Source organism: Sciurus carolinensis, chromosome 2 (assembly GCF_902686445.1).
Source record: "Sciurus carolinensis chromosome 2, mSciCar1.2, whole genome shotgun sequence".
Taxonomy (NCBI): domain Eukaryota; kingdom Metazoa; phylum Chordata; class Mammalia; order Rodentia; family Sciuridae; genus Sciurus; species Sciurus carolinensis.
In genome coordinates this window covers 163,532,713-163,555,124 of record NC_062214.1, presented here as the reverse complement: position 1 = coordinate 163,555,124, position 22,412 = coordinate 163,532,713, and the positions used below count along the sequence as shown (strand labels likewise).

Here is a 22,412-nt window from a genome sequence, read left to right as displayed (position 1 = left end):
CAAGAACATTTCCCTTAGTAAGCCACCGATGGGCATCTATCTGCCTCCGCTGACATGATGATAATGTTTATTGGTGCCAGTAGGGGAGACAACTTTTAATTTCTCATTTTCTTCTAAAATCTGGCTAAGAACAACAGTGAGATAAAATGAACACAGATATTAGTTAAATCTGTCCTTGGCACCACCAGTGACAGATTTCCCCTTTATTACACCCAATTTGAGTGCCGGAGGAACAGCATCGTATGATGTTCTATTGGGAACCTAAAGTGAGTTCTCCCCTTGGATGATTTATAAAATGGATAAAAAAAAGGGGGGGGAGGCCCTCATTCCAATGACCCCTGTGTCCGTGCTCATGAGAACAAGATGCAACCCGGCTGCTTGAAGAATTCTGAATTTGCTCGCAGAGCATCAGGTGACATCTGTAATTGGCCAGCGCTCCTCCGCAAAGATGCCATCTTTGAAGAGGCGCTGGAAGCAGCCCTTACATTCAGCTGGCGCATCTTGTCGTCAGCGTCGCTCTCTGAGAAGTGCTCCACGTTGGTCAGCTGCAGGTCCATCTCTGTGAGCCACACCAGAATGCTCTCCCTGGTGCCCTCGAATTCCTCCCTCTGGTTGGTGAAATGCTGCAAAGGAGAAGACAGCAGATCTGCACTGAGCATGGAGAAGAGTTCAGGTAGCCATCACCTCTGGACCAAAGCAAAGGGTGTCCGAGTGCTCGGGGAGAGACTTGCATCTGGGGTGCCCAGAAAGCTTCAAAGCACTGTACTCTGCAGCCTGGGGTCTGATCCTGGCTGTGACACTAAACAAGCCCCTGACCTCTGAGCCTTGGTTTCTACCCTAGCAAATGAGGGAGGTGTGGGAATGTTGATCATGATCTCTAAGGTCTTTTCAAACACTTGAAATTCTGTAATTCATTAAGTCAGGGATTTTCCCTTGTCTGCTGAGGAACCTGCTGAGGGGCCGGGCCAGGCATGGCAGATTTAGCACCTTCAAGATGGAAAAGTGCTGATCCCAAGGCTGAAGTGGGTAGACTGACTGCTCCACTTGCCTTTGTGTAATTCTGAGCGTGCTGGAGACCCAGAGGGGACAAATCACCTCCAATTCAGGAGGCTTCTCAGGTGGGCAGCTGATTTCCAGAGAAAAGTGGCATTCAGGGCCAAATGACCATTTAGATTTAGATCAAGAAATTAATGCAACGAGCCGGTGCACACACCTATAATCTCAGTGGCTCCGGAGGTTGAGACAGGAGGATTGCAAGTTCAAAGCCAGCCTCAGCAACTTAGAGAGGCCTTGTCTCAAAATATAAAAGGGATATTTTATATTTTGATGTGATTCAGTGGTAAAGGGCCCCTGGGTTCAATTCCCAGTACAAAAAAAAAAAAAAAAAAAAAAAAAGATAAAAAGAAATTAACAATGAAACTGTCTAGATTGCTGGAAATGCTAGCCAATGTCCTCCTCAGAGGGTTATAAACCAAACCAAACCAGACACACCAAAACAAAACAGATTCTTATCTTCCTAGAATGGTTTCAAAAGCATTCTTCCCTGAGAACAGAGCAGGGGTTAAATTCAACTCTTGAAGCCCCTGCCTATGCTGCTTCAGCTTAAACTGGACTCACAAATGTTCACAGAGTACACGTTATGAACTCCAGAAATCCAAGGTGAGCACATACAGTTGGCTCTCTATATTCTCAGGTTCTACATTGGAGGACCCCACCAACTGTATTTGAAGATTTGTCTGCATTGAACATCAGGACAAGACAGGACTTTTCCTGGTCGTTATTAACTAAGCATAGCAACTATTTACTTGAATTAGGGACAATAAATAATCCAGAGATAGGAGAGGATGTGCACAATTTGCAAATACCACACCATTTTGCAGAAGGGACTTGAGCATACAAAGAGTTTGGTCTCCATTGGGAGAGAAGGAGTCCCTGTAGTATTTATTGAAAAACCAAACCCCGACCTCTGAGGTTCATCACTGAGCTATAAAAGAGAATAATCACTGCCCGCTACCACTGCAATGCATGCGGGCACATAACAACACACCGATGGGCAAAGCAGGGCTCTTCCCAGGAGCTGGGTTGCCTCCACTGACCCAGGAAGCAGGGCCTCAAACTTTGCAGGCAGTCCCCGTGCCAATGTGCACACCAGAAGTTGTAAAGAGAGTTGTATTTTCGTGACACAAATCTTATGGACAGGCTTTAAGAATCCCCAACAAAAATCCTGCTTTAAAAATGAACGTTGGCAGCTGTGGGCTCCTTTGTATGGGGAGAAGGCTAAGACTCTCAGTCCTCCAGGGAAATCTCCCGGCTGCGGTTACGAGCCTGTCACTGCCCATCACACATCACGTCTCCCTGAAAATCTACAACCCCCCTGGGCCACAGGGCAGGTTACCCTGAGTCTCCGCAGGATGGCTGTCACCCGCTTCTGCAGGTTGTCCCAGCGCTGGTTGCCCTCGTGGACCATCTGCTTCAGCTTGCTGGCTGTGTCGGTGCGGTTCTCCCGCGCCAGCCGCCGGTACTGCTTGTTGATCAGCTCCAGCTGAGTGAGCCGCTCGTGGATCTGCCGCTGGAAGGCCTGCAGCACACAGGGGGTCAGTGTCAAGGAGGCCGAGGGCTGGGTCATCCCCCTCCCCGACCCCAGTGGCTTGCTCCATGTGGCCAGTCCACAGTGTGCATAGGTAACACAGGGAGGCTTCACCATTTTCTATTTTTTCATACTAGAGATTGAACCCGGGGATGCTCTGCCTCTGAGTTACATCCCCAGCCCCCCCTTTTTTGGGGGGGGGCATACTGGGGATTAAACCCAGGGGCACTCAACCACTGAGCCACATCCCCAGCCCTATTTTGTATTTTATTTAGAGACAGGGTCTCACTAAGTTGCTTAGGGCCTTGCTTTTGCTGAGGCTGGCTTTGAACTTGCCATTCTCCTGTCTCAGCCTCCTGAGCTGCTGTACCCTGCTTAAGTTTTATTTTGAGATAGAGTCGTGTTAAGTTGCTCAGGCTGGTCTCAGATTCATGATCTTTCTACCTCAGCCTCCCAAGTTGCTGGGATCATGGGCATGCCACCGAGCCTGGCAGTCCCCAGGTCCGATGCTAAAGCACAGGCTTCCAAGGCCATCACGTGGCAGCTGGCATACATGGGTAACACCTTGCAAAGCCGTCTTAGTAGCTAATGGCTGGTTGTGTGGCCCTGGCCAGAGGTCAGGGAAGTGAGCTCTTGGAAGTCATTTAGCAGCTTCTGAGAGGTCACTGTCTTGGTCACTAGCAGGAGAAAGGATGGGGAAGGTGTTTACCTCAAACCTCTTCAGCTCTTCTTTGGCATTGGTGTACAACACCTCAGAGGAATTGGGGCAGGCTGCTGTCCTCTCAGCAGACTTGAGCCAGTCCTCGAAGCGGGAATAATCATCTAAAAACTTCTGCCACAGGCGCCATGTCTCTTCGATTCTGGTGGGAGGAAACTGACTCAGCCAGCGCCCATTTCCACCCTGGGCCTTGTGGACTTGCTTTTGCCCCCTGACTGGGCCCATTCCCAGCTGCCTTACGCTTACGCTGTTAGGGAGAGACCCTGCTACCCTTCTGGGGAAATATCTGAGGATGCCGTTTCCTGGTCCTTCCGGGAAGGCCAAGCACCTGGGAGCTCCTGCCTTGCAGGGCTGAAAAACAGGAGACGGGCTGCCGGCAGTGCTTCAGGGCTGGGGAAACACAGCAAGCAGCAGCCACAGGAGAGCAGGGTAAGATGACACCCCACTGTGTTTTTTTTCCAATAATTCCTTAGTAAGCACTGGTCACCCTGCCGGGTTCTCTCTGCCAATACCCGGCACATTGCTAAGTGACGTGAATAGAACACAGTTACTATGACTGACGGGGTGTGTGTGTGTGTGTGTGTGCGTGTGTGTGTGTGCACAGGGTTCTGCAGGCGCTGTCACAAGGCTGGTTCAGGGCCAGCAGGGTCCTTACTTCATGCGCCGCTCCATTGACATGGCACAAATGTTCCTCCAGCGCCTGTCCAGGCTCCTGGTGGTCTGCTGGATGGAGTCGCACTCGGTCTCGTTGGCACAGGCGTCGGAGTCATGCAACAGGACATCACAGATGTTGAACACGGACTCCACCCCTGCACTGTGCTGCTCGATATCTCGCTGCAGATCCTAGGAGTGCAACAGGGTATGGAAGCCCTAAGACTGTGGCAGCGGATGGAGGGTTGGCATCAAAGGTTCTCTGCCCATCCCTCCCCTAGCCGAGTGACCTGCAGCACAGGCTCTGCCTTTGTGCAGCACTGTGCTGTTGCACCTGATCCGAAGCCTACGTGCTGGCAACAGGTGGGATTTATGCGTTGAACTGTGAGGGGTGGGAATGGCGGCAGTGCCCGCTGCACACTGACAGGTGGCCCTGCTGGCCCTGAGAAGCCACTGCTGCACAGACTTTGGGCATGCTTGCAATCTAATCCAAACAACAACCCCGAAGGCCTCCGATTTAGATTTGGTTTCTGAACTGTCCAGATCTCTTCGGCGGGAGCCAAGATGTTAGCAAAAGAAACTGCTGAGCTTTTACAGGTCACAGAACTCTGGAACCTATGAGAACCTCTGTGCTGCTGCTCCATATACACCCTGCTGTGTGGGCAGCTGTATGGGTGTGCATGGCCTCTCCATGAGCCCATCAGGGGCTCCACAGGAGCCAGGGAAGAATTGGACTCCCCCACTCAGGGCTTCTCTGGAATCTTCTCCCATGATAGTGATAGTGATGCAGTTTCCCAACTTGGAAAAAAGAACACTTATGAAAATATATTGCAGTCACAGGAAAAAGATGGAAAACTTCCTTAAGAATAAATATGGGACTAGAGATGTAGCTCAGTGGTAGAACACTTGCCTAGCATGCATGCATGAAGATGAGGCCCCGGGTTTGATTCAAGCACGGCAAAACACACACAGCTTTTTTTTGTCATTGTGAGAATATTTCTTCCACATGCCATGGTGAACTGGGGGTAGGGAGCCAGATGAGCAATCTGTTTATTTTGCCATTCTAGATGGGACAGACTGACATCCAAATTATGTGACATGTGACAGGAGATCACACCATTAATCCTAGTCGCTAAATTATGTTATGAAGTAGCAAGGAACAAATTAAATTCTATTTCAATTGTTTGATAATACAACCATTTCTGAAATTGTACAATGGTTTAAGTAAGCCACTATTAACTCTACTAAGCTATAAATCAGTTTTCAAGAGGATTATTTTCCAAACAGTGACTGCCACTAGCTACAGAAAGGCAGCTCAAGGTCATTTCAGATCACCTCAATATTTAAATAATTTTGGAGACAACTACTATATGCCAAGATAGGCCTAAATAATTTCTCAAAATTTCTTCTTTCAAATGCACAATTTGGATCACTGTGTGTTTGGGTGGATCTGAGAGAACAAACACTAATACTCTACCTGAATTATAAATCAGCCAGTTGCTAGCACAGATCCTGAGTAAACATGGGCACCAAGTTAAACTCAGAAGAAACATCTTTTCCACTTGGTCACCCTGTGAGCCCAGGGAGAGATATGCAGGGTGGGTTTTTGAAGTTCTGCAGCTCAGGAAGAATGCCATATGTGCTGTAAGGGTAGCAGTGTCCTCAGAGTCAATACCAGGGCTAGCTTTAAAATTACTACATTTGAGTGGAATCCCAGTTTTTAAGAATTCTTACTGGTCTATAGAATTATAAAGGCTTTTCTGAGATTTACTGGTATTGATACATATTCCCTTGAACTATTAAAGTAGTAGCATTAATTTAGCACAGTTGTACTAATTGAGTAATACAATTTAATTGAAAAAATGCCCAAATCTCACTTGACTGCAGCTGGGTAGAATCTGGCTGAAAAGCTCAGAGAAACTCTAGTCTATGGATAAACATGAATGCCATGTATTTTAATAGATTCTTTGCAGTTAGCTTATATTATTTATTTAGCTTATATTGAATAAATGTTTAAAGCAAATTTTAAAAAATGCAGGGTTAATGATAGAAATCAGGTCTGAGTTAAAAAAAAAAAAAAAGATCACCCATATTTTGGCTTAATAAAAGCAAAAGCCCAACATTTTCAACAACAACAAAAAACATAACCACCCCCCAAAACATCAGGCTGGCCTACTGATGTTACAGTATGAACATGTTACAGTATCATGTATAAAATAAAGTGGTAGACAATATTTTAAAATGCAAATCTTCCAAGTCCTAGACATGTAATTTTTGCATATAATCCTACTGCTATACTCACTGAGGCATGAACCTGAACAATAAGTACATTTCAGAGACTGTCCAAACTCTGAGAACTGGGTTTAAGGCATGGCATAAGACACTGTGAAAGTCTTTTGCCAAGGGTTTTGGAAAGGGGCTCCTGTTCACTCTGTTTTCCTGAGCAGGTGACAGTGAAGCTAGCAAAGAGCAGAGGAGGAAGAGGGGGTTCAGCAAGAGGAGATGGGAAAGACCAGAGAAGAGATGTAACCAGGAAGGATGAGGATAAAAAGCAGAAAAACAAGATAAAGAGGAAAATCACAGAGAGGACCTGGGGTGATGGGGCTTGGGGGGCAAGCCACAAGCAGGACTGGGCTGGGGGATGGTTGGAGGGCTTGGAGTGAAGCTGAGTGGGCCTGAGGGGAGGAGGCGATTGGTCATTACAGAGTGACAGGGCAACGAACAACGTCCCCAAGTGCCATCTGGCACCCTCGGGGAATCAAGAAACCAAAAAAAAAAAAAACAAATCGGTAGAAAAATATTGACGACTCAGTGAAAGTGGCTCCTGATGTAACAGTCACAAATGGGCCACTCCTTCCTTTGCATTTTGAAAGAATGATCCCATCACCAAATATCTAAAGGAGTTCTACCAAAGGAGAAGCCCAGAGGAGTCTCATAGACCCTAACCCTTCCTCGCCAGGTCTGTAAGGACATTACAAAGAGGATCCAGGGACATCATGGCTCTCTAGGGAGCGGGGGGCATTTGCAGAAGTTTAATCCCAAGCTTTTAGGTACTTTATTGGAAGCAATCGATTTATTATATGTATTAGGGACTCATATATAATTCGTGTGCCACTTCTGTTTTTAGTGATTTGGATGGTCTAAGTTTAGTATAAGGAACACATGCTAGTTTATTCTTTTCAACAAAAATACTGAGAGTTTCTTCAGGTGGCAGAAAAATGAAATGAATCCCCTCCCCTCCAAAGATGTCCAAATCCTAATTCCAGAACCTGTGAATATGTTAGGTTACAAGGCAAAGGAGGATTCTATTTGCTAATCATTTGACCTTAACAAAGATCATTTTAGATTTTCTGGGTGGGTCCAATGTAATCCCCAGGATCCTTAAAAGTAGAACACTTAGTGAGAAGAAGATGGAACCACGGAAGAATAGCCCATAGAGACAATATTGATTGATGTCTTAGAAGATGGAAGAAACGGGTCAGGAGCCAAGACATGTGGGAGGCGTCTAAAAGCTGGAGGGCAAAGACATGGATTCTCCCATAGAGTCCCCAGAAGGGCAAGCTCCGTATTGGCACCTTGTCAGAACAATAAGATAATGCATTTGTGTTTTTAAACTGCTACAACAGCATTAGAAAATTAATACATTCATTTCTTTGCAGTAATGCATATTCAAGAATATGTCATCCTAAATACTAACCCCACAACTGTTTTGGTAACTAAAAAGGATAAGAATCCATTACAGTAACTTTGAATTCTATAAAGAGGGAAACCTCAAATCCATCAGATGGAAATTATGTATTGTTTCAGAATGGGAACAAATAGGCCAAGAGAATGGCAGTTCTAAATTGTACACTTTTTGGAAATAAATACCCTGCAATTAATGTGTGTCATATTTCAGATTTATAAAAAGTTAACACAGTTTTCAGTCCCTGCTAAAGTCAGCCAATCATTCTTTTCAGAGCAAAGATATTGCCAGCTTCCTTACTATTTATATGAAAAAAACTCACCACTTAGGATTAACAGTTATTTGAAATGCCTTATCTATTAAGAGACTGATCCAAGAAACTCATTCAATGGATTCCACTTGTAAATGAAGCTTAATGAGGCTCCACTGGGAAGTGCATCAGTCTCTAGAGCGTCCACTAGAGTTGATACTTACAACAGTATGAAAGAAAGTAAAGACACAATCTAGATGACCTTGAAAAGAAGACATACTTAGGTATCTGAAGCTAAGTGGAAAAACCAGTACTTTAAATTTGTAGCATTACTACGTCGTACTAATTTGAAAGCCAGAATAGGCATCATTAAAGAGTCAATATAATAGAACTTAAAAAAATTAAGAGTAATATCAAATACTTGGCTCTATTTATGGAAGCAAGAAATGTCACTTGTAACCATTTAAAGGATGGAACTGATCTCAAGAGAATATGCCATTCAAGGGCTGGGGTTGTGGCTCAGTAGTGCAGCGCTTGCCTAGCATGCATGAGGCACTGGGTTCAATCCCTAGCACCACATAAAAAAAACTAAACTAAATAAATAAACTAAACTAACTAAATAAAACTAAACTAAATAAATAAAATAAAGGTATTGTTACCATTTTAAAAAAGAAGAGAAAATATGTCATTCAATAGGCAGACTTCTGGCCTTGAATCTGGGGAAATGTGCAGCCCCTGTCTGTCTCTAAGCTGGGGGGCGGGCGGGGGGAGAATGCAGGGAAGGTTTAATGGGACAAAGACAGATTTGAATCTAAGAATCATATGGCTTGTGTGGTTGAAACAAGCTGCCAATAGCCCTGAAAGAAAACAGAAATGAACAAAAGCCACAGGAAGAATAAAATAAACTTGAGTATTTTAGAAACAAGGACAAACTTGGGCAGTGCATATGGAAATGGAATGTATGAGTTCATGGAAGGCAGCAAAGTGGATTCAGTAAACCAGTGATGTCAGAGAGCACCTGCCAGGTTGGTGCAGTGGCAAATGCTGGCAGAACTCAGTGATTTTGCTAAAATGCAGATTTCCAAGGTTAGCTCAGAGCATGCATATGACTGAAGACAAAAATGCAGAGCGTAGTAAACTGCAAACCTGGAGAAGCTCCCTGAGCACCTTGGTCCAAGCAGGCTCCTTATCATACTTTTGCTTGTTTAAAAGAATTTTTTTTTTTTTTTTTTTTTTGAGACAGGGTCTAACTAAGTTGCCCAGGCTAGCCTTGAACTTGTGATCCTCCTGCCTCAGCCTCCTGAGTAGCTGTTATTATAGGTATGCCTGTCTTATAATTTTTTGTTAAAAAAAAAAAAAGCTCTACCATACAGAGTATGATCCCATGAAAACTTTCCTTGGTAATAAAAATGATTTCTTTTCCAATTTGTTGCCTTTCAAAAACTATGTTAGCAAAACACAACAAAGATCAAAGTTAAAAAGGACTAAAAAACCTAATTTCCCACCAAGATTAAGGTCTACATCTTAAACACTATTTAAACTGTTTCAGAAAGAGCTATGTGAATGGTGGGCATTCAAGAGATGGATGCCTCATACATACAAGAATGCAGAAGGCGACCGGTTTTTTTCTGGAAAAAACAAACCATTACGAAATGCAAACATGCTGAAACGCACATCAGAGGTGGGCAGGTCTGCCTTCGTTATCAAGCTTCCATCTTAGACACTTCTGCTCTGACATAGCTCACTTCCTATCGCCCCACCTGCTGCTCGGCGAGCCTCTTCTGGATTTCCTGATCGTCACAGACGTCGTAAACAACTGGCTTCGAAAGCTCAGACTCGATGCGAGCCAACCAGGTGCGGAGGTTGCTCATGTTTTTGTCTAACTGCTGGATGAAAGCAAATGTCTCCTTCAGCTTCTTCACCCTGGACAGATTTGCAGACAAAGAGATGGAGACAAAAACTCAACATTTAGTGGTAAGAAGAAGGGGTCAGCCAATAAGGGTGCTGACGGGTAAAGAGGAATCCAAACTTGCTCTGATTTTATAGCAAGAACAACTCTCATGTCACCAGATAAAGTTTTTTTTCACAGAATAGGTGCCACTTTGCAAAACTTGCCTCAGCTGATTTTTCGTATGGACTGTCTACCCACACAAACATGGATGTCCTATCATCCCAAAGTGGGACCCCCCTGAGGCCCTGTTCATCTTTCTGCGGCTCTAGAGGTGAGACATCATTTCTCTAAAATAACCACTTTGGGCTTCTTCTGCCCCATTTCTAACTTGGGTATGCCTGAGACTGCAGCAAAGGTCTTCCTGAGAGATTAAAGATGTCACACACTGGGTAGTGGGTAGTTAGCCCACCCAGTGCTTCTCATGGGACCTTGCTCTGAGCAAGGGAAAAACACATGCCAAACCCCTCACTTCAGCCAGGGTCGATGGTACCACTGAACCAGCCCATGTGGGTACCTAGTAGGGCACCTGTCAGTCAGAGGGAGGGGTAGAGGTGATAGTGCCGGCTGCCTGGCTGGCCTGCCTCAGATCCCGCCCAGCCCGACTAGCAATAGAGTAGAACACACGTGGCGCTGGTGTAAAGTGGCGCACTCACCAAGGCCAAGTGCTGCCGAGGGACAGCCACCATTTTTATGTAAATATTGAAATGTGTCAATAAACTGCTTTCATGAAAGTCCTAAAGGAGCGTGAGTGAGGGTGATCTGGGGGATTTTCAGTTAATCCCAGCAACTTCAAATAATAGCTACAGTTGAAAATTCCCACTCACCAATACTCATGCTGGAAGACACTGTCAGAGCTGCATCCCATGGCTGAGAGCGCTAAAGAGAAACTGGGGCGCTGACCCTAACACATGGTCCTCTACGCCGCCGCCGCCGCCACCTCTTACTTAACTGGACAACTTCCTAGCAGTCTCCTTGCCCTCCTACCCACCTTTGGTGCTGAAGCCGAAGTGTATGTCCTGGAAGGCAGGTCTGATCCATGGCCACAACCCTTTAACAGTAGTCACCCTTCCCTGACAAACCAGTTTAATCACGTGATCTCCTCCAGCGTTCAGTGGCCTCTGCCTCCAGCCCTTCAATCTGCAAACCAGCTCCTCTTTCCTTCTGGAGCGTCTCTCCACGGCCCCTCCCCCACAAGGCTCCCACAGCATTTGGGCCTCCCACCTGGCACCCTCACAGTGAGACTCTGCACCCATCAGCACAGAGACCAGCAGCCAGGCAGCACTCCCACACGGCCTTGTGGGCAGGAGGTGGCCACAGACATTTGTTGAACGAATAAATGTAGCTAAGCACTTTTACAGGCTAGGATTTGGGTAGACCACAGAGGTGTGCATGTGTATTTTGTTTTTGTATCTTACAATGAGCCAAGTCAACCCTGGGAATGTCTTCCAGTTCCAGCTCTGTTATCAGTAACTTTATGATTTAGGGAGAATCCTCTCCCCCTTATCACTAGTAGGCCTCGGAGGTCTCCCAATTCAGGCAGGCAATGGCATCCAAGTGAGGTTAAGGCCAGTGCTACAGAGGTGAGCAGCCAGAATCAAGTCCCACTATCTGTGAGCTCTGCTTCCCTGCAAGGCCCTGAGCCTCTGACTCCTGGTTTCCTTTTTAACTAGTATAGTAGCTCTTCTTAAACTGACTGGGATTACAGGATGCCGTGAAAATAATAACACCTTGTCTGCTTGGCACTGGACCTGGCCAAGTTCTTTCATAGGTGTTTTAATCTTATTAGCACCACTGACTGTTCAGGCTTGCAAGCTGTGGTGAAGGACACAGACAGGCCCTGACACAGGGTTTCGGTCCTGGCTGTTTAATTTCCTGTGTAAAATGGTGTTATCAGTAGCACCTTCCTTCCTGGGTAGCTGAGAGGACCACAGGATAGACAACACAAGAAGGGCACTGGGACACTGCCTGAGGGGTAGATGCACCAGGACGGTAGGCATGATCAGTTTCAAGGAGGTATGTTCTCCAAATTGCATTCTTACTGCCAGCAAGTTGCCTTCAAAGTCACCAAGATGATTCACTGAAAAAGAAGTAACAGAAGCCCAGGCCGGGCCTGGATACATTGTAACCCAGATCCCTGCTTCATTCCTATGACATAAAGGCTACACCCTCCTCACCCTCACCAATCTGCCACCCTGCCTGTCCAGGAACCATTAGTCTTCCACAGCTGGGAAGGGCTGCCCTCCTGGGAGGTTCTGCTGGAGAAAAGGCTTGGGCAGAGCTCAGGTTCAGGAGCCTCCCCTTCCCTTCTCTTAGAATGGCAGCTGCTCATTGCCTACATTCAGCACCTGACCCCATTTCACCATAAGAATCCCGGTCTTTTTCTTATTTTAAAGAGAAAGAGGACTGGAATGAAAGTTTTCATATGAAGGTAACAAGCAAGCGACAGGATAACCTGGGTGTGGGAACACAGGGACGCAGCGATCTTGACTTTCGTCCGCCCCAGGGTTCAGCCTTGCCACGCGTGACTCCTGGAGGAGGGCGGGAATAATTTGCTTGGCTTCCCAGGACTGGGTATCTAAGGGGTGCTCCAGACAAACCAGTGGGGCACAGGTTTAACATACAGGTTGAGATCCCTGTCCTGAAAATCTAAAATTTGAAATGCTCCAAAATCTGAAGCATTGAGCACAGCCATGATGCCAGGAGTGGAAAATGCCACATCTGACCTCATATGATGGTTGACATCAAAACACAGGCACACATGGAGTTATCACATAAAGCCAGGTCCAGGCTGCATATAAGAATCATAAATGAATTTTGTGTTTAGACACAGGTCCCATCTCCAAGGTATTTCATTATATAGATATTCTATGAAATGAATCCAAAATCTGAAATCCAAAATACTTTTGTTCCCATGCATTTTAAATAAAGGACACTCAACCTTTATTCGACTTTATACTGCTGACCCATTCTTTTAAAGTCTCTACACTGGATATGGTTTAATTCACAAACCTTATTACTAAAAGGGAATATCCATGTAACATAACATCTAACAGGCCAACACGTGCCAGGCCTGTAGGGCTTCACATGTTAGCAACTCATTTAATCCTTATGACAATGCTAAGAGATGGGTATTATTATCATTCCCATTCAACAGTTGAGGGAATTGAGGCCAGAGGTTAAATAAGTTGCTCAAGTCACCTGGTCATTAAACAGCAGTGGAGGGAGGGGGCAGGATCCTAACCTGGGCAACCTGGTCACGAGCTGTCACCTTATGGCCTGTATATGTTAACATGCACCCATTGGTGGCCCAGCATGGGTTTTGTTGCTGTAGGGGACATGACCAGAAGTCTGGATTCATGACTCCAGGACACACCACTGCATTACTGGGGGCAGAAGTCAGTCCACTCAGTGCGAGACTTTGTGGCTCTAAGCTGGAGTGTGGGGAAGAGGTCAGAAGGCTCAGATATGCTGTCTCTTTCCTTCCCATGGTTTTCTTTCAATACATTTAACATTTGCTTAATCTTGGTTGCTGAGCACATTCTGAGAATCCAAAGACAACTGGAAGATAGGTCTTATTCCCACAGAGCTCATGACCTTGCAATTTAGGTGTTATAATATGGCACAATAAAGATCTATTGAATGAGGGAATGAGGTTCACTTATACCCTTGCGGTTTTTTTTTTTTTTTTTTTCCCATAAAAGAGATGGCCAAGTTATATTTGAAAGAAGAAAAGTAAAAGACCAGAGCACAACAGAGCCCTTCTGCCATTAAACAACATGCTACCCTACTGTGAGCCACATGCACCCCTAAATCCATTTTCTAAATGAAGTGGAACAGGCACACAAATCAGATGCACATTTAAGGTAAATTAAAGAGGAAGGGAAGGCAGAGGGAAGGCAAGAAGGTCACCAAGAAGTGATACAGCATTCATCAGTCAGGATTTAACCTACTCCACGTAAGCATAACACCACAAATACATAAGAATCAAAATGTTGCCCCTCAGATAATCATGTTACAGCTCACTCCAGGAACATCAGAGGCATCCCTGAGTTTGTACTGTTCTGTTCTCTGCAGACACTGTAACCTAAATGTCACCTTTCCCAAGTCAAGAAGTCATGTGCCATTTGCCAGCCCCAGCAACTGGCCTCCATGCTAGGCCTCATTAATGTTGGTCTTGGAAAACATCTGAATCTTAAGTTAATATAGAGAAACAAGGAAACCTATTCAGAAACCAGTGTGTTGGCACAGCCCTGCATTACATCAACCACCTAAGCAGTTTGTTTATGTGGCTCCCATCTCTGCACTTGCCCACATTTTGACCCAGATGCTCTTGGCTAACATTTCTCACATATATGTCAACAAATAATTTATTCAGAAAAAAGCAGAATGATTTCCTGATTTGAATTCTGAGGTCTGATGATCAGAACAATAAAATTTTTAGGTGCAAAGGGGGAGCTGTCCGCCTATATAGACATGTTCCCATGAAACCAAACAAAATAAGAATTATACTCAAGAGTAGCTATCAAACACAAGAGCTCTTTTGCAAGGATTATGGGTAGAAATGCAGAAAAGAATTAAGGTGAGTAAAGTTTTTCTTTTACCTTAACTAGTGATGGATCAGAATGTAACACTAACAAACACTTTTCCAGAACGAACAGTCAAAATCAAGGTGGGTTAGTAGCAGTCTCCACACCAAGCCCAGGTCTTACAATGCATGACAGAGGCGTTAAATAATACCTGCATATGCATTTAGAATAATTAACAGTCATGCATATGGAATCATTTACCTTTCAGTTCAGTCCAGTTCTCTTCAAGCTAAGGAGTCTACAGTTAAATTATAAAAGCCCTAGATTTGCATAAATTAACAAAAAATTCCTATGCCGACATGGACAGAGCAAAAATTACAAGAAAACTGAGATGGTTGAAAGTACCTGAATTTGTACTGAAATAAAACACTCAAACCTGGGGGCAGCTGTCAGTTGCTAAAAACACCGTATGAATCCTGTACAACTCTATCTTTTAAAAGGACTAAACATCTTTATAGCAAAATAATCAATTGCTCCAAGATCCAGAAGCCCTGATGTCAGGGCACAAACACAAGACATTCTGGAGCTAATCGCCTCAGTGAAGCATTTTTGAGGCCCGAGGACTTCCATCTTCCACACAGCATAATCACATCTCTCTGCCCTGCTTGTCAGAGGCAGACTGCAGACACCGCACGCATGCTGCCGCCGGAGAACCCATCCCCCGATGGCTGAGCGCACATCCTCCACCGCCACCATCTCATCGGTGATTTCTATTGTCACCAAAATGAGAGAGCAGAGAGCGAGACACGGAGACAGCCAACTACCGCATCGCCAGGGGCAGAGCTGATGGCTGAAATGGCACTTACTGTTTATGAGAAAAAATCATTCCTTAGGTTGAAGGGAAAGCTCCAAGTTCCCGGCTGCACCTCCACCTCCCGGGCCGAGGCGGCCCCTCCCCCTGCCAGCGTGCCCTCTTCATTCACTGGTTCAGCAGCATCTTGCAGAGCGCGGACGCAGCCCTCCCAAGGCTCCTCGTGGGCACGGCTGGCTCCCCGGCCGGGCAGGCCAGTAGCAAAGGAAGACACCTTCTCTGCTAACTGCAGTTTTTAATCTCCGCTTTCTCCCTTCCAATAAACAACATCTCCAGCTCTTTCCTCACACACACAGTCTTTGTTCTGACGCTACAGGATTGCAATGCTGGGGGACGAAAGTCACAGTGTTATCTTGGCTCTGGGTTATTTATGAAGTCCTTTAAACCGAGGGAAGAAACAGATTGGGGACATGGAAAAAAAGGATTTCTATTCTCAAATTAATTTCTCTGTTTCAAGTTTTTGAAAGAAACAGTGAAATTTGAAGCCCCTGAGTCTAACAGGGGTGCCTTCCTCCTATATTCCTAAGGGGGACATTTCCCAGAGGGGGTTTTCTGCCCTCCCTGACACAGTCCTGTGCATCCTGGTTTAGGAAGACCAGAGTTCATATAATCCATTCCATTGCCTTTTGCAGAAAGATTCCATCTTGCTGTACAAATGGAGTTCAAGATTTTGCAGGGTTAGAAATTTTTGTACTTTTCCTTGTTAGCTCCTTTCTGGCTTTACCGTAATGTGGGCACCTGACAATTCCTCCTTATCCCTAGCCTCAGTTTCTCTGGGTGATCCTAAGTGGCTGTTTACCAGAACACTGCTTGGTTTGTGTTAGGCTCACTTCCAACCTTACTGTGTGATTCCGTAACATCAATCCATTCTCCTGGGTTCCTAGAGCCCAACATTGGGTCATTATTACATCTCCAACTTGAAACACAGCAAACACATTCTAGACCAGTGGAATTAGGAATACCAGTTTGGTAGCATTTCTCCCAAATGCAGCATCTTACGCACACACACTTGGCTACTCCTGTGATCTCCTAAACATGAACCTCTCTCTCAGATCCAGTGCCCTGTACTGGCTGGATGCTGCACATCAGGCAAACTGCTTATCATCCCACTGATGGCTGTTCTCTTCTGGGGAGAGGGGAACCCGTGACCCCCAGGAAGGTATTGGGAGCAGCAGTCGCCTGTTCCAGAGGTGCAGTGATCAGGTTATGGAGAAGAAAATGGAAGCGGGGAGACCCACCTCATGTCTTCCTTTCTCTATGCTAAAATACCTGAATCCTTCCTGTCCCCCTGGACAAGCTACTAAGACCAGAGCAAGTCAACTTTGTGACCAGCAGCATTGTTTGGTCTTCCCGAATAACCTTGAGAAAATACAGATAAAGGGAGAGCAAGGAAAGCATTATCAGCTTAAAAAGGCACACGTCTCCCTGCCCATTCTGCAGGGGAGGGAAAAACAATCTTAACACATGGTTGCCATGGTAATAACTGCTGAGTTATGACAACATTTTAATTGCTACTATTATAAATTAGGCGGACTTTTCATACTAGTAAGTAAAATGTGAAAATTACGCTTAATTTCTTTCCATGGACTTGATACTTCTGAAAACAAGAGTAAATAGGAAAGGCTCAATCCCTTGGTCTTTCAGTACTATGAGTAACGTTCCTCCTTCATCGTTTCTCCACCTTAACATTGGCCTAAGAATGCCAAGCCTGATGATGATGCTACCACAGAAGGACAACATCATTTTCCTTAGAAAATACAGATAAGGGGGCTGGGGTCATGGCTTGGTGGTAAAGTGCTTGCCTAGCATGTGTGAGGCGCTGGGTTTGAGCCTCCGCACTGCATATAAATAAAAATAAAGGCCCATCAACAAAACAACAACAATAACAAAATATAAATAAGGTGGGGGGCTGGGTGTAGCTCAGTAATAGAGTACTTGCCTAGTATGCATGAGGCCCTGGCTTGCATCCCTGGTATTGCAAGGAAAAAAAAGTACAGATAAGCAGAAGGAAAATTCAAATCACTAATGATCACGACATGGAAAGATACCTAACATGAACATTCTGGGGGTACCTCTTTTAGGCACTGAAAGTTTTCATCAGATCATTCACATATGCTGTAGAAAGAAGACTTGAATTCACACAGCCACCAAAGCACAGTGGTGAATGCCTGTAATCCTATACTAGGGAGGCTGAGATAGGAGGATCGCAAGTTCAAGGCCAGCCTCAGCAATTTAGCAAGGTCCTCGGCAACTCAGAATTTGTCTCAAAAATAAATAAAAAGGGCTGTGGATGTAGCTCAGTAGTTAAGTGTTCCTCGGGTTCAAACCCTAGTGAAACAACAACAGCAAACACACACCCACATACACCATTATCCAGAGTGACTCACTAAAGACAGACCTGTGATAAGAGAACTCCTGCTTCATTAGGACTCAGCCATGTTTTTCAACAATGAAATGGGAAGGGGGCTCTGGGAAACAAAGGTAGATAAAATTTTTTTTTTTTTTTTTTTTAAGGTGTTTTATGAGTACTGGGTTTTTTATAAAACAAAAGTAGGTCAGATTATGTGGTAAGCTGAATTCTTCTCTGGCTTCAGTCCCATTAAGGGGATGAGATCCCAGACTCCCCTGGGCATGGTGGTGCATGCTTAAAATGCCCAGCAATTTTGGAGGCTGAGGTAGGAGGATTCTGAGTTCAAAGCCAGCCTGAGCAATTTAGTTGAGTCTCAAAATAAAAATTAAAATTGGGCTCTCTTGCTTTTCTCTCTCCTACTCACTCACTTTCTTTCTCCTCCTCGCTTTTCCACTCTCTCTAGCACAGTGCCCTTTCTCTTTTTCTCTCTTATCCTGCAGGGAGACACTCTGTTTGCTTAATAAACTCCCTTATGTGATTCCCCGTGTCCAGCGTGGTTTTCGTGGGGTTTTCTTACACTTCTAGAAGGCACAAAGGCTAGGGAATAATTTGTGTTCCCACTGGCCAGAAAGCAGAGGCCTCCTAATGCAGAGGGCATCAGATGGAATCCTCAGGAGGGTATTGCTCATGTAGAAGAGACAAATTTGTTTTAAAGTCTGGATCAACCATAACAAACCCTAACGAAACTTATAACTAAACCTCAAAGGGATTGAACTGTTTCTAAATAACATATCTGGGTTTCTGGGGGGAAAAAAAGTCCAATAATATTTAAATAAATACCAAAAAAAAAAAAAAAAAAAAAATTGGGCTGGGGTTGTAGCTCAGCGGTGGACTGCTCACCTAGTACGTGTGAGGAACTGGGTTCAATCTTCAGCACCACATAAAAATAAAAAATAAAGGTATTGTGTCCATTTGCAACTAAAAGAAATTAAAATTAAAAACAAAAAAACAAGGGCTGGGGATGTGGCACCCTGGGTTCAATCCCAGGTATCCAACCTCCCCCGCAACCCCCCACCAAAATCCCAGACTCCTTTGGGAGCTTTTGTCTGTGCTGGCTAAAGCATGTTAGCTTTGCGTGTTTTCATCCATCACCTAGTATTTTGTACTTAACTTGTTCCGAGGTAACACAGTGCCCTCTAATCCAGAAGACTGCATGTATTGGTGGTTTTGAAAAACCACTTCTATAATTTAATAATCTCTCCTTCATTCAGGTTTTGCTGAGTCACTTTTCAAAGACTATCTAAGAAAACTGAGGAGGAGCTAATAGCTACAATCAAAAAAAAGTTTAACACTTCATTAAACCTATTACAAGAGCACAGTAGCCTAGAACTACTTGTCATCAATCAGATTAGATTCTAGATGACTACATCATCGCAAAAATAGTATGCTTTCAGTGGTTCCTAGTGATGAAATTGCTAGCATGTTTTTCTAAGAACTTAGAGGACACAAATATAAGGGCCCTTTGAGGACAGCCAGATTTCCCAAAGCTGCCATGACAGAGAGGCAGCTCTGTGAATTTTAATTGCACTGCAGGGCCGGTGTAATCTTATGTGACAGGACTTGGGTTCCCTGACTCTTTGATGAGGTTATTTCAGGACATGCAGACTTCAGGTTCTGTAAGGATTTTGCAGAAGCTGAATACTTTATGGGTAGAGGAAAAGAGTCGTTCTGGGGTCAGCCTTTCCTCCCAGCTGTGGTTATCATAGCCACGCTGGACAGACAGAGTGTGTGTATGGAGGGACCCGGGTCATCCTGCACTTTCTCATCCTGCCAGGGCGGGAAGGAGCAGGGCTGTGTAGTCTGTCAGTGTGGAAACAGACTCACGGAGCCCAGAGACTTGCTCACAGGTGCAGGATTTTTGACTTGGTGCAATATGGAATTAGTTCACCTGCTGCTCATGCCACCACGGTGGTTCCCAAATGGTTTCCCAGACAACCAAAGGCTACTCTAGGGCACACATTACAAAGGTACATTCTAGGCCCCACCCAGACTATGGAAACAGAGGCTTGGGGAGTGGGCCCCTCAGGGGATTCTGAGAACCACTGCTTTCCATTCAACAGGATTCTACACCGAGTTCCAGGTTTCAAACGAATTTCTGATAAAATACTTTGAAAGTCAGGTCTCCTACTGGTGTAAAGCCACTTGCCTGTACTACCAGTGATTTAGAGATTGAGGCAGGACTTTGGCTCAACCACTGGGCTATATCCCCAACCCTTTTTATTTTGAGACAGGGTCTTGCAAAGTTGCTCAGACTGGCCTTGAACTTGCCATCCTCCTGCCTCAGTCTCCCAAGTCCCTGGAATAACAGGTGTGTACCACTCCTAGCTCCAAATGCTCTCTGGATGCTCAGTGTAATAGCATGAACAGACCTTGGCTCTTATTCTTGTCTGTAGCAGAATTTTGATTGCTAATTACCTTCTCTTTGCTGTAGATTTCCTTCTTGTAAGACGTATTGTACTGAACTTGTAGTGTTAAGGGTTAAAATGAAATAATAGCTGTGAGGAGCCTGGCACTTATAAACAAACATTGCTTTTCTCCCCATGTACTCCAAAAGGAGCTGAAATGATCCCCAATCCCATACTCAATGTTTCATTAATTCTTTTGAAATTTGCTGAGGATGAAACCAAAAGAACAGGCTTTTTGTTTTTCATTTTTCCCTCAGTGAATTATCACCTTGGCTTAGTGGGGTTTTAGACTTCTAAGCACCATTCCAAACCTTGAAGTTAAAGACTTCTTCGTGAAAAATTCTGAAGTCATGAGGTTATTTGATGAGGTTATTTCAGGACATGCAGACTTCAGGTTCTGTAAGGATTTTGCAGAAGCTGAATACTTTATGGGTAGAGGAAAAGAGTCGTTCTGGGGTCAGCCTTTCCTCCCAGCTGTGGTTATCACAGCCACGCTGGACAGACACCTATGTAGGGTCCGCCTCCCACGCATGTTCAAGTCTGAGGACCACTGCTTTTCAGATGCCGCAGAACACTGAAGGATGCACAAGGCTAACTGATGTCCCGGATTCCAAGTCTTTCAGTGTGCCCTGTAGGGCAGGTTCTCAATAGTCCTGATTTCATGTGGACTTGGCAGCCTGGGATCCCAATTCTTCCCTTCCCCCACAGCAATGCCCCTGTCCAATGCCCAGGATGCAGTCAGTACTGGGGATCAAATGAGGATGGCTCACGGCAGGTCCAAGCTTGCTGCCTCCATTCAGACTCACCTGAAGGGTTCACTCAGTTAAGAGCTCCTTACACTCCACCTGGCCCTTCCTATGGCAAAAGACGTTACCGTTCCCAAGCCCCTGCGCCAACATTGAGGCATTAGGCTCTCACTGTGTCTACACATTCCAGTATTTCCAACTGGAAGGGTCCGGATGGAAGCAACGCAACTGCCAAAATTGAAATCCTGGTTGTGTCACAAGTTGGCTGTATAACTGGGCAAGTTAACTTTGGCCCTCTGTTTCCTTATCTGTAAAATGGAATAATGGTACCTATCCTTCAGAATTACAATAAACTTTAAGTGAAATCATAAAGAGCATATTGTTAAGAATACAATCGGCAACCAATATATATGCTATTCAACTTCTTAAGTTTCCCAATTGCAGTTTCCAAAAGGACCAAAGAAATTTCTCCCACTATTTTCTTCTTCTCCACCAAGGAACTGGTTAAAGATGGGCAGGCAGAAGCAGGGAGGAAAGCGAAGAGCCTGTTAAAACTCCACGGTATAACATCAATGGTTAAAAACCCTCAGGCAGCATTAGCTAGATCTTGCTCCCAAATGACCCAAGAACAGGGGCAAGGTCATTACACCCTTGACGAAGGCCAGGTGACCAGGACAACTTAGGATACAAAGATGATGATGGTAAAGATACACTTTACCCAACAGAAATGATCTTATAATTATGTACTAGAACCTTCCTTCATTTCAACAAATATGTGAAGCACCATTCTTGATTCTGGGAATAAGATAGTCAGACCCCTGGCCTCACAGAGGAAAGACCTCTTATTATTAGACAAAAACCACAGGAATCCTCCTACAGTCTACAAACATGCTACTGAATCTCAGAGTTTTCTTAGGGAAAACAGTAAAAACCACCACTCGATAAATGCTGGTTCCTGCATGCAGGACACAGGTCCCTCATCTTCACAGCAGGTAGCGGCCTCTGACATAAGCAGTGCCATTGGACATATTTGCAGATTTGGAAACCCAAATTTCCATGGCAAGTAAGTGAGAAAGTCAGGAGTGGCTCAAAACCTCAGATTTACTGAGGCGATCGCAATGGATTTCTGTAGGTCCATTCTTCAACAGGCTGTAGAGAGAAGCGAAACTCAGCCCAGCCCGTGCTAGCCACCAAATCACCTGATATACACCTTCAGGAGACACACCACTGCTGAAACATCCCTAAGTGACTCAGACTTTGCTTGGCAGGCCAAGTCTTCAGCTGAGATTTAAAGTCTTTTCAGACTCAGCTCCATGCTAGCTTTCTAGCTTCATTTCCTACAGGAGCCTGTGGGGCTTCTTGTCATATCCTGAGTGGCTTCTGGGCAATTCTACCCTGTACCTGTTTCCTCACAATGTACGAGTCTCCCTCGCAGCCTCTAGTCACGGTCACGAGTTGAACCCTTCCTCAGGACCATCTGGGATCACCGTCCTTCTGACTTCCTAATCCCCACCCCCAGGAAGACGTGATCTAAGCTCTCGAACCGCTTGGCTTATAGCTGCTCAGATATCCACTCCCATTAACGTAATTGACTCATCTTACTTCCTGCCTG

General features: G+C 45.0%; 1 protein-coding gene across 5 annotated transcripts in view; it reads right to left on the bottom strand.

Moving 5' to 3' along the window:
* Syne2 (spectrin repeat containing nuclear envelope protein 2) overlaps positions 1 to 22,412 on the bottom strand; it is a 319,905-nt gene that overhangs the window by 12,761 nt on the left and 284,732 nt on the right. For 4 of the 5 annotated variants that reach the window (XM_047541762.1, XM_047541761.1, XM_047541763.1 and 1 more), the window contains 5 exons: positions 9,652 to 9,814; positions 3,961 to 4,148; positions 3,297 to 3,447; positions 2,396 to 2,578; positions 486 to 623 (listed from right to left, as the gene is read on the bottom strand). In XM_047541762.1, the coding sequence (XP_047397718.1) occupies positions 486 to 623; positions 2,396 to 2,578; positions 3,297 to 3,447; positions 3,961 to 4,148; positions 9,652 to 9,814 (823 nt within the window). Of the gene's footprint in view, positions 1 to 485; positions 624 to 2,395; positions 2,579 to 3,296; positions 3,448 to 3,960; positions 4,149 to 9,651; positions 9,815 to 15,234; positions 15,325 to 22,412 lie in introns of those variants that run through there. The other variant, XM_047541766.1, reaches the window with a different exon arrangement.